The sequence below is a fragment of the Macadamia integrifolia genome, chromosome 11 (assembly GCF_013358625.1).
Source record: "Macadamia integrifolia cultivar HAES 741 chromosome 11, SCU_Mint_v3, whole genome shotgun sequence".
Lineage (NCBI taxonomy): Eukaryota > Viridiplantae > Streptophyta > Magnoliopsida > Proteales > Proteaceae > Macadamia > Macadamia integrifolia.
The window spans coordinates 20,370,099-20,388,441 of record NC_056567.1 but is presented as its reverse complement, the minus strand read 5'-3'; the positions used below and the strand labels follow the sequence as shown (position 1 = coordinate 20,388,441).

The following is an 18,343-nucleotide window of genomic DNA, read 5'->3' as shown; positions in this document are numbered from 1 at the left end:
TTGAGAGATCTAGTCAATTGACTCATAGAAAGAAGGCTTAACGGAAATTGAGGTACATGTAATACAGACGATAAATGCAATAAAGAAGTAGGAGAAATAGTACCATGTCCAAGAATAGGGGTGGATGTACCATTTGTAAGAATGACAGATGTAGAACTAGTACTAGATGAGAAGGTTTGAAAAAGGGATGACTTACCAATCAAATGAGCGGAAGCACCTAAATCAATGATCCAGGGGGGTAGATGTAGTGAAAAGAAGGGTTGATATACCTGCATGAGCAAGGGTAGCAGCGGATGTAGAGGCACCATGGGATATACTAGCAGAAGCCTCAAGAGAGTGCAAGCGCCGGAGTAACTGGTTGATGTCATCATGCATACTAGTAGAAGAATCTCCTGAAGAAGGTATAGGTGTAGTAGCCACCGGAGATACAGTATCAGTACCATCATCGGACACTGCATGATTGGCTAACTGAGTTGTCCACTCTGGCTTGCCATGCTTGGCCCAACACGTCTCTATAGTATGGTTAGGTTTCCCATAATAATTACACTGGCGACCAGTGCGATCCGAGGACTGTCCACTAGAACCTCGACCCATAGGACCACGTCCTCCTCCGCGATCGTGCCCACGGCCACGGTTAGCAAAGAATGCAGAATTATCTCTGGAAGGTTGATCAGATTTGGATGAGGAGGTAATATGCTGTAGTCGCGAAAAGGCATCGTTTAGGGTAGGTATTGTATCACTAGCAAGTAGATGGCCCTTCACTACCTTCAGATCACTGTTCAGACCGGCCAAAAATTTGAAAACGAAGAACTCGTTCCGCTGAGCCTTCAACTTCTCAATATCAGTAGTCAGAGGCTGAAGGACATTAAGCTCTTCCACCATTCCCTTAAAGGCACTGTAATACTCAGAGAGGGATTTGTCAGATTGACGAAACTAGAAGATCTTCTCATATATGTCATAAATCCGTGTCATGTTCTTCTCTTGGGAGTATGTTTCCTTTAGATCATCCCATACTCCCTTAGCTATAGAATGAAACATAACATTAGCAGCTACATCTGGTTTCATACTGTTCCACAACCAGATCAGAATCAAGGCATTCTCCTTCATCCAATTGTCATACTTATCATCATCAGGCAAGGGAGCCTTAGCGGTAGTATAGCTCAGTTTGCCTTTAGCCAACAAATACACCTTAACAGACTAAGCCCAAAGAAGATAGTTCGAGTTCCCTTTGAGCTTGATAGAAGTGATCTGGACATTGATATTATCTGATGCAGACGAAGCCATAGTAGAAGAAGCAATAGTAGAAGAAACAATAGAAATAGTAGCAGGTACAGTCCCAGCCATGACAATCAGGTAGAGTGAGTAACAAGCAAGAGGATGAACGTATCCAGATAGGTAATAATGCAATTCAGATCTGAAACTTAGCATCAATCCAACATTCCATACCACAACTCAGATCTGAACATGTAGGCATCAATAACTATATCGGCAACAAGCAAGTATAAGCATCAATAAGCACTATCGGCAGCAAGCACATATAGGCATCAATCAACTCATATAGGTAGGATAAACTAGATCAAAAAATCAAGAACAACAGCCTCAATCCTGACCATCGTCATATAGGTAGGGTAGAATAGAAGGAGAGGCGGAGGCTTCAAATCATCAAGCAATCAGCCACTTACTCCAACAGTAAAGGTAAAGTAGATCTTCACAAAAGGAAAATCATTCCATTAGGGATTAGATAATAGCAGTTGCAGCAATGAGTGGTTGCGCACCAAGAAGAAGAACCTCTAAATCGTAACCAACAGCTTTCTTGTTTTTGGAACCGAATTAATTTAACTACAGCAGCTCTGATACCATGTTACAATCTCAGAAGCTGTAGCTAAACCAGAACCAAGAAGAAAAGAGAGAGAGAAAAGAGAAGAGGGGAGGAAGAAGATGAAATAACCAAAGGAAGTCTCAAGAATGGAGAGCAACCTAAGATTAATTCAATGTGAATGTAATCTCAGGTCTCTTACGTATATATAACCTTAGGTCAAGAAGAAAGACAAAACAAAGACATAACAGCCCATAGGTACATGAAAAAAAGCCCCAAAATACCCCAAACAAACTTGACAAGGACTAAAAAGTCCCTGTCATAGGCGCTGATTAGCGCTATTCCCTGTTTGGGAGTAGCACTAATCTGAACATTAGTATTAGGGGAAACTTTTCCTCGTCTGCTGTAAGGTAGAAGGCTCTTTTGGTTGTTCTGATTTTGTATAGGTCTTGTCTAATATGCTGGCCAATCTCCACTCTATGTACTATCTTGTGTTGGACTTTTACCTCAGTAATTTCGGTGGACCAATTTTTCATAAAATTTGACTCCTCGCAGTCCTTTATTCTCACACATGGTGAAGTTCAGTTCTGCTGAAATTTCATGCATGAGCGGAAGATGACATGGACAACATATGTAAAAAGTGCCAACTCGATTACCATGTTGTGGATACCCTGGGCAAGAATGATTTCCTTGTCTTGGAAAAATTCTCTATTATTGTTGTTGGTGGTGGTGGTGTTATTTTATTGTTATCGTTATTCAATGTGTCGTTATTGCTTGTCTGTCTCTGCAGATTTTTTCTGGTGCATTTCCTGAGCATTACGAACCTCCCCGTGGTTTCTACTTTGAAGTTAATGATGATTCCCCTATTGTTCAGGTAAATCCAAAATAGATTGTTAATATGTTCTTGAGCATCAGTTTGTTCTTATAATAATTTTTATATTTCTTTTCTGGAGTGAAGGATGACATAAGTTTGTTTGATTACAATGTTGAAGAGCGTGTAAATGATTTTGTAGCTGCCGCAGTCTCACAAGTAAGCCAACAATTACTGTTTTTCACATTGAATGCCTACATTTCTGGTTTGGAGCTCTTATGCATAATTTCACCTTCAACTGCTATCAATTGGATTATTGTAAGGCTTGCTTAAGTGCAATCCTTACTAATCTTAATGAGTAAAAGAAAGTGGAGTACTTACAAAGGTTATCCTTGTCTTTAAAGTTTAATCACTGTCTTTTTGTAGTATTGCATGTATGCACTTCTCTAACTGAAGTCCACCATATAATGCTTCGTCGTGTAAGACTCACAAGACTGTGCAATGATTTCTTTAGATCCTTGTGCCTTTACAAGTGACTGCATCTCTTGAATTTGAAGCTTTTGGTCAGCATCCTGACTGTGCATACTAATAAAGGTTTTACAGAGTAATATAAAAGTAGGTCAAGGATGAATTTGGAAGACGAATCCTACCTTGACAGAGGATAAGTCTTTAAATTATGTCATCCGAGTAATCCGACTGCTTTAACTTGGGAAGAAATGCTCAACCCAAGCACATGTGAAAATATTTTTTCTCCTCCCATGATATGCAGTCTTGTAAGGCTTGCCAGAAAATTTATTCTTTTTCCAGGCTAATGTAACTCGCACAAATCATATAATGTGGACCATGGGGACAGATTTCAAGTATCAATATGCGCACACATGGTTCAGAAATATGGACAAGCTTATTCATTATGTCAATAAGGTGAGTTTTCCTTCACAATTGTTTTATACAGTACATGATCAACATTGAGTTATAAATGTACTTCCATTCATTTTTGACTTTTTCTCATTTGTGCTCTTTTATTTGTTTGTCTAAGATTGCTTGGTTGCATACGTGTCCTCTTAAAGTGTAACCAGCTTAAGCTTAGATGTTAAAGCATTTTAGTTTGAATTCTTGTTTCATGTCCTTTCGTTCTCTTTTCCTCAAATTGTATCATTCAAAAACTTTAGTAGTTATTCACAGCTGGAAAATTGTTTATGCTTTTAGGATGGACGTGTTAATGCCCTCTATTCAACTCCATCAATTTACACTGATGCAAAACATGCAACAAATGAATCCTGGCCAATTAAGACTAATGACTTCTTCCCGTAAGTTTTATCATCTGAAAATTGAAGTACCAGCCATTTATTTCTCATTTTTGTTATGTTCCGAGTATTAAAGGACACATGCAACAGATATGCAGATCGTGCAAATGCATACTGGACTGGGTACTTTACAAGTAGGCCATCTTTGAAACGCTATGTCAGATTTCTGAGTGGTTACCATTTGGTATTTTTTTTCCCCTTAAAACCTTTTTAGATTATATTAGTCTCCAAATATTCATTTCTTCTATTATTCTGATGCATAATCAGGCAGCAAGGCAATTGGAGTTTTTTAAGGGGAGGAATAATTTGAGGCCTAACACAGATAATTTGGCGGATGCTTTGGCTGTCGCTCAACACCATGATGCAGTTAGTGGAACAGAGAAGCAGCATGTGGCTAATGATTATGCAAAACGGCTTTCAATAGGCTATGCGGAGGTTACGAATTTACATTCACAATATATTCTCTGATTATTGGTTTCGTATGGTCCTTTAAGGGTTATTCTCATTTTCTTTGCCAATTCTCTGCAGGCTGAGGCGATGGTGGGTTCTTCTCTTGCATACTTGATAGAGTCATCAGATATTGGAGGCAGGAACTCAATGACCAATTTTGAACAGGTACCAGCAGTGAACCTTTATCTTTTTCAATTTATATTCTCAAGAGTGCATTGTACTTCCATTTATCATTAAAGAATCTTGGCCTAGATAGTTCTCTTTGGGTCTTGTATGGTGCAGAAACACTTGTACCTTTCGGCATGGCTGCCAGTTGCCACGTTCCCTTCACAATAATAAAATTCCAATTCGAAAAAAAAAAAAAATAGTTAATGGGTAAATTAAGCTTGATGTTCGATCTTTGAAATCGTAAATGAAACTCTATCATGGTTTATGCCTAAATTGAATCCCTTAATAAAAAAAAATTCTTGTTTTAAAGGGGATGGTCACTTCAGTATACGTTACCTACTATAGCTTCCGTTGAGTAGTCCGAGAAAGCCCAACTTCTCAGCTATGATGTCATAGATAAGACCTTTTCCAAGGTTCATGCTGCTGTGCATAGTTGTCACGGCGTCAAATCGATCCAAGGCGGTGGAGGGGTGGCTAATCGATTTGGCGATGAATCATCCGTTATGGCTTTGCCATGGCGGTCAAATCGCCCATGTGTCATTTTTTATTTTCCCTATTTTCTAAAGCTATTTAGTATGCTACTTTTTTATTTCCCCCATTTTCTAAAGTTATTTAGCATGCTACAAGTCTACAATATATACCCTATAACATATAAAACCAACATTAAACAACATCAAATAATCAAAAATCAACATAGCCCTATCAAAATCACCCTGCATTTAACAAAAAATCTACCGCCTTGTGAATCTGGCGTGACCTGGCGTCCATGGCTGTGCCATGGCGACGCCTATCAACCAATGGCGACCGCCATTTGTGAGTAACGTAAATCGTAGCACTGCCATGAACTTCTTTTTTCGCCAGGATGCCAAATTGCCGCCTTGGCGACGCCTAGGCGACGCCATGACAACTATGCTGCTGTGATGTTCAAAACTCTGATTCAACTTGGACCAAGCCTTGCTGGAAGGATTTAAGAATGGTCTCAGCTATGGGTTGTTCCTGGGCAATACCAATCCATTCTCGTGAGGATAAAACTAGCCTGGATAGGGTCCTTAAGATAGTGTACTGATGCATTCTACTGAGGATTAGATTAGTTTTATAATCATGTTTGATCCTCATATGAAGATAGAATCATCTTGGCAATCTGTCAGAGTGCTGGTTGATTATTGAAACCATATGATCGAGGACAGCCGCAGTATATATTCCAAATTTGATGCAGCCTTCAGGGAGGGAATCAATATGCCACAAGTTAGACAAGGTAGTTGGCTAGGCCATAGTGAAGGACATTGATTCTTTTTGTGAAAAGAAGTGTCCTAATAATACTAGGAGTGCAAATTAGGGCTAGAAGCTCAATGGAATTAAGGATTTGGTGAAGTTGGATTAAGGTTTATTGGATAGAATGGGTTCTGTTACAGGGTAACTGTGAGAATATCAGAGCTTTGTGAACCAGCAAATGGAAGTGGAGAGAGAGAGAGAGAGAGAGAGAGAGAGAGAGAGAGAGAGAGAGAGGTGTGCCAGAGTGCGATAGAAGAATAACAACTTCTATCGCACTAGCCAACTACTTATTTTCTAATTGCTGACTCTTAGTAGGGATTCTACAAGTCTGGTATTATTGTTGCAATGGAAGTAGATTACTTGCTAGGCCTAAAGCCTAATTACAAATGGAAACAATAGAAGATAAAGACATAACTAAGCTAGTAGACTAGAAGTCTAGAACTATCCTACGGTACACTAGTCCATGGATGTCCATGGACCAACACTTCACGATACACACTTTAACCCTCTCTCTCAATACCCAGCTTGGAAGAACCACTAAGAAGCGTAATGAACATATCACCAAGTTGACAAACAGAATCAAAATAAGCTTTTGCATATCTGCATTTGTCACAAAATGATGTTGACCTCAATATGTTTAGTCCACACATGAAAAACCGGATTACTGGAAATATAGGTTGTAGCTTGATTATTGCAATGCATCTTCATAGGTTTCGCAACTGAGAACCCAAAATCTTGAATAAGAGATTTCAACCCCATCAACTCCACTACAGTATGTGCCATAGCTCTATATTCAATCTCTACACTAGACCGAGCCACAATAGTCTGTTTCTTACACCTCCAAGTCACAAGGTTACCACCAACAGACATGCAATACCTAGTAGTTGACCGACGATCATTTGCAGCACCAGCCCAATCAACATTTCAATAACCCTCAATATCAGTGTGACTATGACGTTGATGGACAAGACCTTTCCTGGGAGCACCTTTAAGATATCTCAGAATGTGGTATGCAACATCCAGTGGGCTTGTTTAGGACTACATAAACTGACTAAAAACTCGGATGGCAAAGGAAATATTAGGACAAGTAACAATCAAATAAACACACTTCCCAACTAGCCTTCTGTATTGTTGTTCGTCCAAAAAATCCTTGTCATCACATGCCACATGTTTCAGATTACGATCCATAGGATTATCAACAAGCTTACAGCTCAACATGCCAGTCTCATATAGAAGATCAAGAACATATTTCCTATGAGACAGCCTGGCTCTTTCTTGCTACGAACAACTTCAATTCCCAAAATGTACCTAAGCATCCCTAAGTCCTTTATAAAAAAATTCCAGTGTAGATATGCTCTAACATCTTCAATGCCAAAAGAATCATTACCAGAAATTATAATATCAACATATAGAATAAAAAAAACAATCTTGTCCCCACGATGACCAACAAATCTAGATTCTAGAGTGATCAGAGAAGCATTGAGTGAACCCATAACCACCAACAACTTTACTGGACATCAAACCAGGCACAATGAGACTATTTCAGCTTATAAATTGCTTTGTGAAGACAACATACCTTGGATGCATTCTCCTCCTAAGCAACAGACCCCTGAGTTTGCTCCATATATACCTCTTGTTCAAGATCACCATAAAGAAATGCATTTTTTTATATCAACCTGAAACAGAAGCCAATCAAAATTCATCGCCTAGGAGATAAGAACATGAACAAAGTTGAGAGGTGCCGCGCTAGAGAGGTGGTCTTGAAATAGTCGACACCATATTTCTGAGTAAACATTGGCAACCAAGTGAGCTTTCAGCCGCTCAATGGAACGGTAGGTACCTTACTGTGTACACCCAGTGTCACTGCACAAGCTCCTTCCCCGGGGGTTGTCAGTAAGAGACCATGTCTGATGATCCAACAGGGCATCCATCTCAACATTCATAGCATGTTTTCAACCAGGATGTGACAAGGCTTCCTGATATACAGACACAATAGAGAAGACAAAGTTGCAAGTAATAATGGAAGATGAGATGCAGTAACAGATTGAGAAACAGGATAAATAATATGTTACCATGAGACCCTTAAGCTTCTTGTTTTACTCCATGTGTGACATATGTTCTAAGTTTGGTCTCCCTATCCCCTGGGTGGTTTCACTTTCTAAAATATCTTTTTAGCAAGAGAAAACAGGAAAGGAGTATCTCTAAAACTTGCTGCTAGCTTGCAACCTTGGAGACACATTTCTCTGAATTATGATCATTGTTGTTTTTTTGCGCCTGAGCTATGTATGGCACTTTCCAATTTTGATTTTAAGGCACAGATATATCCTGATGCATGACTTTTCTTCTGCAGTGTGCTCTTTTGAATATAAGTTACTGCCCCCCATCAGAAATGGATTTCTCTCATGGGAAAAGCTTGGTAAGAAAATTTGCTTCTCATTTTATTTCTTTTTCATTAGAAAAACTCCTAATTGCTGTTCTGTTTTTGTCTAAATTATTGGTGAGCTTTGTAGGTTGTTGTTGTCTACAATTCTCTTGGTTGGAAGAGGGAAGATGTGGTTCGAATTCCTGTAAGCTTATTTTCTGCTCTGTGCCATATTGTTACTTCAGTGTGTAGTTAATTTGGGAAAAGGTGTTGCTGCCTCTTTTTTGGTCAGAAAGAGCAGTGATTCTGTCCGTAGGATTCACTGATTTTTGGGATTTTCTACTTGCATGGGTGGTCCTTGATTGTCTGTTGTTCTGGTTCCATTTGGGTTTCTGATGTTTGGGAGGTGGTCATGGCCTTCTTGTTGATCACTTGAGCTTCTTGTTTGGCCAGAGATTTTCTGGGGCTTGGGGTGTTTCTGAGGACTCATTATTTTGATTTGTTGCTCTCTGATCTTAAGGCTCTTTCTCTCTCTCTCTGGTCAGGCTGCTTTTAAGGTTCATTGTCCTCTTAAATAATTAACTTGTTAAACAAATAAAGCAGTCACCGTGTAGTTTCTTATTAGATATTATTCTTGTTAACATTGCAAGTTTTGCGTGTCATTCGTTCTTCATATAATGTTTCAAGATTTGAGTATTAGTCATTCAGTTGTTTCTCTTTCTGGAAAGGAAAAATGCTTATGGTGATGCACTGTCCAACACGAGAAATCAGGTTACAGGGTCCTAAAGCATTAGGCACCTACCTGCTCAGTAAGAAACAAGAAAGTCTAATCTTCGATTCTACCTTAGTAGGTTCCATGGTGCACGATACAGACTGCACCCATTGAGGAGAATCAACAAGAAAAGGAAATCTGAGTGCATGCAACTGAAAACATCCTATTGAGAAACATACCTGGGTAATCAAATCAACATCTCCAATATTCAAAATGCATTGGGATCATAGTTGTCACGGTGGCAAGGCGAACCAAGGCGGTGGAAGGTTGTCTAAGCGCTTAGGCGAAAAGGCGTCTGCCTTAAGGTGAACAAGGCAATCGAGTGTTATTTTTTTTTTTGGACCTATTTTCTAACATTATTTAGTAAGCTATATATACCTTGTATCATAGAAAAATCAAGATTAAGCCACATCAAGTTATTGAAAATCAACATTTAGCTACATCAAATTATAAAAAATTAACATTAAGTGATATTAAGTTATAAAAAAATCAACATTTAGAGAAATTCTCTTGTTCTATAATAAGTTTGACTGGTCAAATGATTTTATATTTACATGAGACTTTTTGTATTAGTTATAACTTAAAACCAGTTTTTCAACAAGTCTAAAATTACTTAAATCTGAGTTGTAATGACAAAGTTATGCTCTGGTCAAACTTATTTTTAAGTGCGCGAATGCTGTTAAAATCGTCTAAATGAAAATAATTTTATGGATATCAAAACAAAAGATTATTTTATTGGACTTTTGGTTTTTAACAGTGCTTTAACATGATAGAATTTATAAAATTTCCATAATTGAGAAAACCCCCAGCATTTAACAGTTGAAAATCGCCCCTATGACCAAAATCCAATTTTTATTATTGGACTGGGGGGTTGACTTTTTATCATTTTGGGATTTTATTTTTAAACTATTTTTATTGGATTCAAATAGGGGGTATTTGCTTATTTATGAATAATATCTTAAGTAATTATTTATGAATGATATTTGGCATAAATAAGTGCCAAAACACAAGGCAACATGCAATGCAACAAGGCGACTGTCGCCTAGGCCCCAGGCAAAGGCGACACTTTGACAACATGATTGGGATGGCTAAGATGTTGGACTGTGGTTATCATTGTTGTCAACACAGTCAGTCAAGCAACACACTCACACAATGATGTGAGAAGAACTGGTAGTGAGAGACTGTACAACTGCTTAAGTAAGTGGATGTATGTTAGATGATGTACAAATGATGATCATGAGGTTGCAGATATGCCCAGTGCAGTGGTGAGATGGACAGACTGAAGATGTTGCCAGTATCAGTGTTCTGATGATGTGACCAGTGTTGGGGTCCTGATGTGATGGCCATACTGGTTCTGATGATGTGGCATAGAGCAATACAGAGTACAGGCATTGTGTCAGTGGATAGTGTCAAAATGATGTGGCCAGTTTGATGATATGGCAGATGATGTGTAGAGTATCAGTGGTGGCTGATGATGTGTCAGACATGTTAGTGGATTTGTTTAGCATGTTGGTAAGATGTACAGACCTATATGTGATGTCAGGATGTTGATGATGTGTACACCATAGCAGAAACAGTACAGATGAGATGGCAGTGCTGGACAAGTTGTAGAGTATGCAGAGTGATGTGGCAGCATCCGAGTGTGTTGGCTGTGTCTAGGGAGGTCTGGCAATGACTAGCATATGACCTTGGGAGTAGTCTATCCACTCTGAAACTCGGGCTTTTGGGTTGGACGTCATTATTGCTGAAATTGGTTCTTCACCACCACATACAGAAATAATAGCTAACTGTAGCTCTATATGGTTGCGGATTTATGATTCCATTTACAATGACCCATAGTTTTTAAAGCGGTAAGGCGACGGAGGCGTTTGAAGGTCTTTCGAAGCGCCTTAGCAATAAGGTGGGCATAAAGCGTCGCCTTATTGACTAAAACGTTCCTGTGTAATTTTTTTTATAAAACCAATCTATTTGGCTCAAATCCTAGTTGAATCCTATTACTCATATGTTAAATAAATATTAAAGGCTCAAATTCATACCAATGTAAGATATTCATCAAGAAAACAAATCAATAAAGTGAATAAACTAAGTTCATCTTCATCAATCATCAATATTCAATCATCAATCATCAATCATCAATCATCAATCATCAATCAAAACATTTTAGCAATTAATTCTATAGTGTTGGGCGTAATTACCGTCAGCTAGTTGTTCAGTTAGCTGTTGCGGAACACTAGTGGTAGCACCGATTATCTGTTGTCTAACTTCTTCGGACAAATAAAAATCCCACCAACCACGGAGTTGGCCGGAAAATCCAGTTGCTATCATTTTAGCAACATCTGAATCGGATGAATGATTGAGCTTTGCAGCAGTAGCATACATTAACATCCGTTTCAAAACATTGATGATTTGATATTCAGATAAACCATCAATATTCCACTCGAAAATAGTATTACCATCGACCGGGAAATTAGAGTTGTCCTTTTCGAGTTCGAATTGACAATCAGCAGGAGAAGGACGAGGGTAATAATAATCCGTCTGAGCGGTAGGCATAACTTTTCGAGTTCTTCCCATAACTTGATTTAGCTGAGGAAGAGACTCAGGAACTGCTGCCTGATTAGGAAGCATAGATTGAAATTCTCTTTCTGCTGTTTCGATTTCAGAATCGGATAGATCAGCAAGAGAGAGAGTGAGAGCCTGACTGTCTGCAAGTTTGTCAAGGTTGTCCTTTGTAACCTGAAGTTTTTGAAGTCTAGTAACAATTTCATCAAGAATGGTAGACTCCATTTTCTTCTTAGGAGGAATGGTCAGGACAGGAGGTGGTTTGAACAAGACAGACTGATTACTTCTGGTTTGAGAAGTAGACTCTTTAGGAGGAATGCTTCTAGGTTGAGAAGCAAAGGTTGGCCAATCAAACTTGGTTGTCGTATGAGATGTAGATGGAGTATGGGGATGTAAAAAATTGACAATTGTCTCAATACGATCAGTTTGGTTGCCAATTGACTGGAGACAAAGATTAGTATAGTTGTTTTGTTCAACAACATGACTAAGATGAGTTTCAGTCAAGGGTCTAACAGTTGGGCTAGAAGTTTTAAGCGGAACTGCAAACTTTTGGTCACCTACTTTTAAGGCTTGAAAGGGAGGATGAACAGAATCAAATTCTGTTCCTTCCTGAGAAATAAATGTGGTGGTTATCTTCTTAATCTCACTAACCTGGGGAGTGTTAGGAGATCTATTTTCAAGAAGATACAGTTTTAACCACGAGAAAAAGGGAATATTAATTTGGTGAGTTTCCATCTGAGAAACCCATTTTTCATGAAGCATCTGACGATCCGAATTAGAAGGATAATGTTCTTCAAAAAGTTTTCTTTTTCCTTCATTCTTCGGGGAACGATATTCCTGAATAAGGAATCGTTTATTAATCTGGAACTTAGATTCTTCTACCAAATGAAGCATCATAATTCCTGATCCTTGCATATCAGAAGGTGTGGGAGAAGAAGAGCCAGTTTCCTAATTAATAGGAGGCTGATATTGAGCCTGAAATTGGTCTCTAGAAAGAGGACCATAAACAGGTTGATTAACCTGAGACGGAGTACGATTTGTACCCTGCAGATTTATGATTCCATCAAAATTCTCATTCTGAACTCTAGAAGTAGAAGCACGAGAAGGTGCTTGGAATTGAGAAAATTCAGAAGAAGAAGAAAGTACAGAAGAAGTAGATCGTCTAGATTCAGTAGATCTACGGTCAAATGTAATTTCAACATCACCAGAAGGAAGCTGAGTGATGCATGATGGAGTAGTTTGCATTGGTGGCTGAGGTTGAGCCACAGAAGTTAAGGTCCAAGAGTCTGGGAGGTTTATTTCCGACCATCTGATGCATCGAGGCACAAACACTTGAGATCTTTCAGAATTGGCCTGGAAACAGACGGTTTGACCCTTTGGATCTATGAACTTAGCATTAGGAGCACACGTTGTCATAGCCTTGTAATAGACACGATATATTACTGCCATATTTTGAGTACCAAGAAGAATATCGTATCCATACGTTCTTAAGGTAATAACAGCGCTTTTAAGAATGTTTGGGTCTGTGATGGATAAAGGAAGATTGGGTCTACACTGAAAATAGACAGGTCCTTCACAGAGAATAGTTTCAATAATGCCCATAAGAGATTGATTAAAACTGTTCATTCTTGCATCTCTTACGGCAGCAAAGACAACACTATTTATCCCTGGAAGAGTTAAGGGTTTAAGGGCCATTTGAACTAAGCCGATGTGGATGAACTTAAATCCACGCTCTCTATGCCTCTGGATCTGAGAGTTAGTCAGAAGTTGAATCTCCTCTTGATCAGAAGCAAGAGTATGGGTGCTTTCGCAGGTCTTGATGACATAGTCACTATGAAATGCAAAAGTGCCTTTATGGTATACCTCTGATTCAGGTATTCTAGGGATGGTATAATTGTTTATGGCAACTTCTAGGTTGCGAAAAACCACTTCTTCGACATTATGGACTGAATCTTGAGTCTTGCCGGATGAACTAACTTCAGAAGAGGAAGACCTTCGGGAACTGGAGCGAAAGTATGAAGCCATGCTAAAGAGGTTCGAGTCAATAAGGGTTTCTGGTCACAATATCCTACTGTCAATCCCGCCTACTGTCAATACTAATTCGCCTTCAACGCCTATCTGCGGCAACACGGCTGAGTACGACTTGGGTGTAGGTCGACACGACTTGGGTGTAGGTCTATCAGACAAAGGTGAAACACTACCAACTTAATGGTCCTTACGACTTTGGCACCTTTTCTAACTTGTATCTGATACCATTTACTACCAGGATCACTCCGATCAGAGTTTATGCAAGGGAAGCTAGAAGCTCATATAATTTGTTCTTTTCTTTTGAAAGCCTTAGGATTTCTAAGGTTTCTAACCTGTGTAGGTTGGAGAAGTGGTCTGGATCTTCAGCAAATAAAGTAATATAAAAGTCTAAATATGCATAAGAAAGATCAATTAAACTATCTATGAAAGCAATCTTCTCTTTTAATTTCTTAACAGCAAGCATAATACAAAAGAAGAATACAAACAGAACGTAATAGTATACTTACATCAAGACGTTGAGCTTACAAAAGATGGAGGAAAACAACACTTGAACGCTTGAATTCAATCTTAAACACTCTTAAAAACACTCACAGAAATGTTTACAGAACACTCAGAAAAACATTCAAACACTTAGTAGTAGTAGTAACTTGGTTCTAATTTTCGGTGTCTTCCAAAGAAGAGAGGCTTCTCCTTTTATAGATGGCGGACACCAAACTTCAACAAATTGTGGTTGAAAGATGCTGATGGGGCCTTGATGGAGATGGCGTCGGATAGGCAATCAATCAACCGAAAGTGAAAGGTAAACAGCCTCAAGATAAGGTGTTTCTTTCAAAAGTTGATACACCTAATAAGGTGTGAAGTCATTGTCGGAAACTTGATAAGCTTCAGCCGAAAGATAATTTGTCGGTAGTCCACGTGTACGACTAAAATTAAGCCGTGAAAAGAATCTCTGGCATTCCACGTGGGTAGGACCCACTGTTTTCCAGAAGAGTCTTAGTGAGGTGAATTATTAAAGTGTCCACCAGTGACACTCACTATAATGCGCTTATAGTGCTGCGTGACGCATGCCGAATTACTGTAGAAACCATTCACCTCCGTCATCAATCATCAATCATCAATCATCAATCATCATAACATATTAACATATAATATAAATACATAATTATGAAACAAAATTATAAATATAAAGAAAAGAAATAAAAAATACAAGTATTTATTATACTTACCTCTATGATGCCAAAATGAGTGCCTAAGCCCTAAGGTCATCCACTATATTTCTACTCCTGTCAAAGAAGAATGAAGTTCACCGTTGCCGGAGCAAAATGGTCGCCTGAATCAGTGGTTCTTCCTTGTTCCTTGATTCCTTCTCAAAGCCCTTTCTTAAAACCCTTGACAAAATCCAAACCCTGTTTGTGAATCGTGTTTTTGTTTTGTTTGTTTTGGGTATTTTTGGTGGAGTAAAGTTGATCCCATACATCTCAAGTGTTAACAAAACCATACACCTACCAATAAAAAATCTATATTTGGAATCTTCATTAAGTAATTTTAAAATATGTTTAAGAAAAAAAAACCCATAAGGTGCCATTTCACATAAGGCGGAGCACTGCCTTACCATCTCTAGACCGCATCAGCGCCAAGGCGTTACTAAGGTGTCGCCTTACCAACGCCTTAAAAACTATGATTCCACTGCATTATCAGAACGGAAGAACTTAATCGTATTTATTTCAAGAAAAAAAAATCTTTAAGAATACAAAAAACTCAAAACAATCCTTCAATAAGGACACCCAAGTTAATCTAGAGTGACAGTCCACAAAAGTAGCAAATACGAAAACCCTAACCTATTTTTAACACTACATAGACCCTAAATGTCTGAATGAACTAAGGAAAATAAAGAGACTTCTCGAAACACTACGAGCAGGATAGGTTGACCAATGATGTCCCCCAAGTTCATAGGCTTCACACTCCAGGTGAGAGACAGAGATTTGCAGCTAGGATTTATGTGCTGAAACTTGGATAGAGATAAATGTCCTAATTGAGAATGCCATTAAAAAGGAGAAACACCAATAGTAGTAGCAATAGCAATGGGATCTAGTGCCATGAAGATAGTAGAGCCTGGTCTGTTCAAGCACGCCACCAATCATCCTTCTGGTCTAAAGGCCCTAACAATCACAATGAGTAGGGGTAAAAATGTGACAAAGCAGTTAAGAGTTAGTCGGTCGACTAATAAAAAGCAACCTTCTGGTAACTAGGGAACATATAGAACAAACAAAAAGGTCATAGAGTCAGTAAAAGAAATTGTACCATGACCTACCACTTTGGTAGAGGATTCATCAGCAAATATAACAAGAGAAGAGTTAGAAACTTGCGATAATGAAGAAAATAACCTAAACTTATCAGTCATATGAATGGATGCACCTGAATCAATGATCCAAAGAGTGGAACATGTAGATGTAAGGAAAGCTAATGAACTTGTGTGGGGCAGAGTGGTAGTTGATGAGAAGGAACTAATGGATGGTTGGAGATTCCGTATAAGCTTCAATAAGTGATTACAGTCAACTAGAGGCACAACTCTGATGAGGATGTAGTGTTAGTCTCATTAGACAACTCCTTCGTAATACTCCCATCAGACACAACAAAATTAGCTGAAGGTATAATCCACTTTGATCGACCATGTTTAGCACAACAAGTTTCAATAGTGTGATTGGGCTTGCCACAAAAAGTACATAGTCTAAGACTCTAAAGGTCTATCACTTTGCTGGCCACTGGTACCGTGACCGCCACATCCATGACCACCCCAGGAGCCAGGCCCCCTCCCATAGAGATTAGATCCTCAACTAGCAACAAAAGCAGAACTCTCTTTAGGAGAGGGAGAGGTATCTGTTTTGGAAGTGGTGGTAATGCGCTGAAGGCATGCAAAAGACTCATGAATGATGGTACTTTTGTAGAAACGCAACTCTAAAACGATGCAGAAGATAATGGAAAAACAAAAGCAAGCAATGCACACAGATTTACGAGGTTCGGCAAGATTGCCTACGTCCCCGGTGAGATGAGATCTTGCTTCACTATCAATGGAGAATAAGGTTACAGCGCTTGTCCCTCACACCTCTTAGTATTGCTTGCATTACAGAGAAAGAAACCGTTGCTACAAATATATAGCGAAAAACCCTAATCTGGAAAATACACAGTTACCCTCAAATAAAAAATTCGAGCTCCTGGCTGCGCCCCACTACACCCCCTGCTATGCAAGGGGGCCTCCTGCCCCTTGCAACCCCCACGGCCCGTTAACCGACTAGTGGGACCACCGTCCTGTCTGTCGAGGTGCTGCACTAGTACTCCCTAGATTAAACTCTGACAGAATACAAGACATCGTACACCAACAATCTCCACCTTGGCTTGAATTCTGTCGAGTCTCTTGTAAAGATAACCTGTAGACGTCTTCATCCCCGTACCTCATAAGAGGTACAAACCCGCACCTATTTGGTGCGTCCCTCATCTTCAACAGTGAGTAATATTAATCAAGTCCAAACAGGAATCGAACTTCTCTGTAGTAACTGGCTTGGTAAACATATCTAAAAGATTGAGATCTGTATGAATTTTTCTCAAGTGAATACTGCCCTCTGACAAGCTCCCTAATCTTGTGAAATCTCACATCAATATGCTTTGTCCTTGCATAAAACACCTGATTCTTTGCAAGATGTATGGCACTCTGACTGTCACAATGTAACACTATACCTCCTTGCTCTAACCCCAACTCACGAACCAGTTCAGCCAACCAGACACCTTCCTTGGCAGCCTCAATTGCCGCCATGTACTCTGCCTCTGTAGTGGACAATGCAATTATAGACTGAAGCATCGCCCTCTATAATATAGGCCCACCAGCCAATGTAAATACATACCCTGTAGTACACCTCCTCTTGTCTAAATCACCAGCATAGTCGGAATCAACATAAACTGCCAATTCTGTGGAACTTCCCTTGCCACTGAATATAAAACTTATATCTTTAGTCTTGCTCAAATATCTGAAGATCCACTTAGTTGCATTCCAATGCTCTTTCCCTGGATTACTCATGTATCTGCTAACAACACTGACTGTATGAGACAAATCTGGCCTGCTACAAACCATAGCATACATGAGACTCCCAACTGCACTTGCATAAGGGACCTGAGACATCTACTCCACCTCCTCATGTGTTGTAGGGCATTCCCTTTCAGATAACTTGAAGTGGCTAGCTAACGGAGTGCTAACCGGCTTAGCCTTTTCCATATTGAAACGCTTTAACACCTTTTCAATATACCTCTTCTAAGTTACCCAAAGTTTACTTGCATTTCTATCTCTAAGAATTTCCATGCCAAGGATATTCTTAGCAGCACCAAGATCATTCATCTCAAATTCAGCACTCAACAAAGACTTCAAAGATACTATATTATGTTTGTTCTTTGCAGCAATGAGCATATCATCAACATAAAGCATCAACAAAATAATGGAATTATCATTTGACACTTTATAATAAACACAACTATCATACTCACTTCTTGTGTAGCTAATCTTCATCATGTGGAAATCAAAGCACTTGTACCACTGCCTAGGAGATTGCTTAAGACTATAAATCGACCTCTTAAGCAGACAAACATGATCTTCCTTTCCCTGCACCTTGAAACCTTCAGGCTGCTTCATGTAAATATGTTCCTCCAAGCCACCATGAAGAAATACAGTTTTCACATCAAGCTGTTCAAGCTCCAAATCATACATGGCCACCAAAGCAAGTAGTACCCTGATTGAAGTGTGTTTCACCACTGGAGA

At 39.2% G+C, this 18,343-nt stretch overlaps 1 protein-coding gene across 1 annotated transcript in view; it reads left to right on the top strand.

Annotated features, from left to right (window-relative positions):
• The window catches only part of LOC122092972 (alpha-mannosidase At3g26720-like), a 32,463-nt gene that overhangs the window by 7,309 nt on the left and 6,811 nt on the right, over positions 1 to 18,343 (top strand). The window contains exons 6-14 of the mRNA XM_042663259.1: positions 2,607 to 2,690; positions 2,775 to 2,846; positions 3,435 to 3,548; positions 3,834 to 3,934; positions 4,022 to 4,115; positions 4,199 to 4,366; positions 4,460 to 4,546; positions 8,172 to 8,237; positions 8,332 to 8,434. Of these exons, the coding sequence (XP_042519193.1) occupies positions 2,607 to 2,690; positions 2,775 to 2,846; positions 3,435 to 3,548; positions 3,834 to 3,934; positions 4,022 to 4,115; positions 4,199 to 4,366; positions 4,460 to 4,546; positions 8,172 to 8,237; positions 8,332 to 8,434 (889 nt within the window). The remainder of the gene's footprint in view (positions 1 to 2,606; positions 2,691 to 2,774; positions 2,847 to 3,434; positions 3,549 to 3,833; positions 3,935 to 4,021; positions 4,116 to 4,198; positions 4,367 to 4,459; positions 4,547 to 8,171; positions 8,238 to 8,331; positions 8,435 to 18,343) is intronic.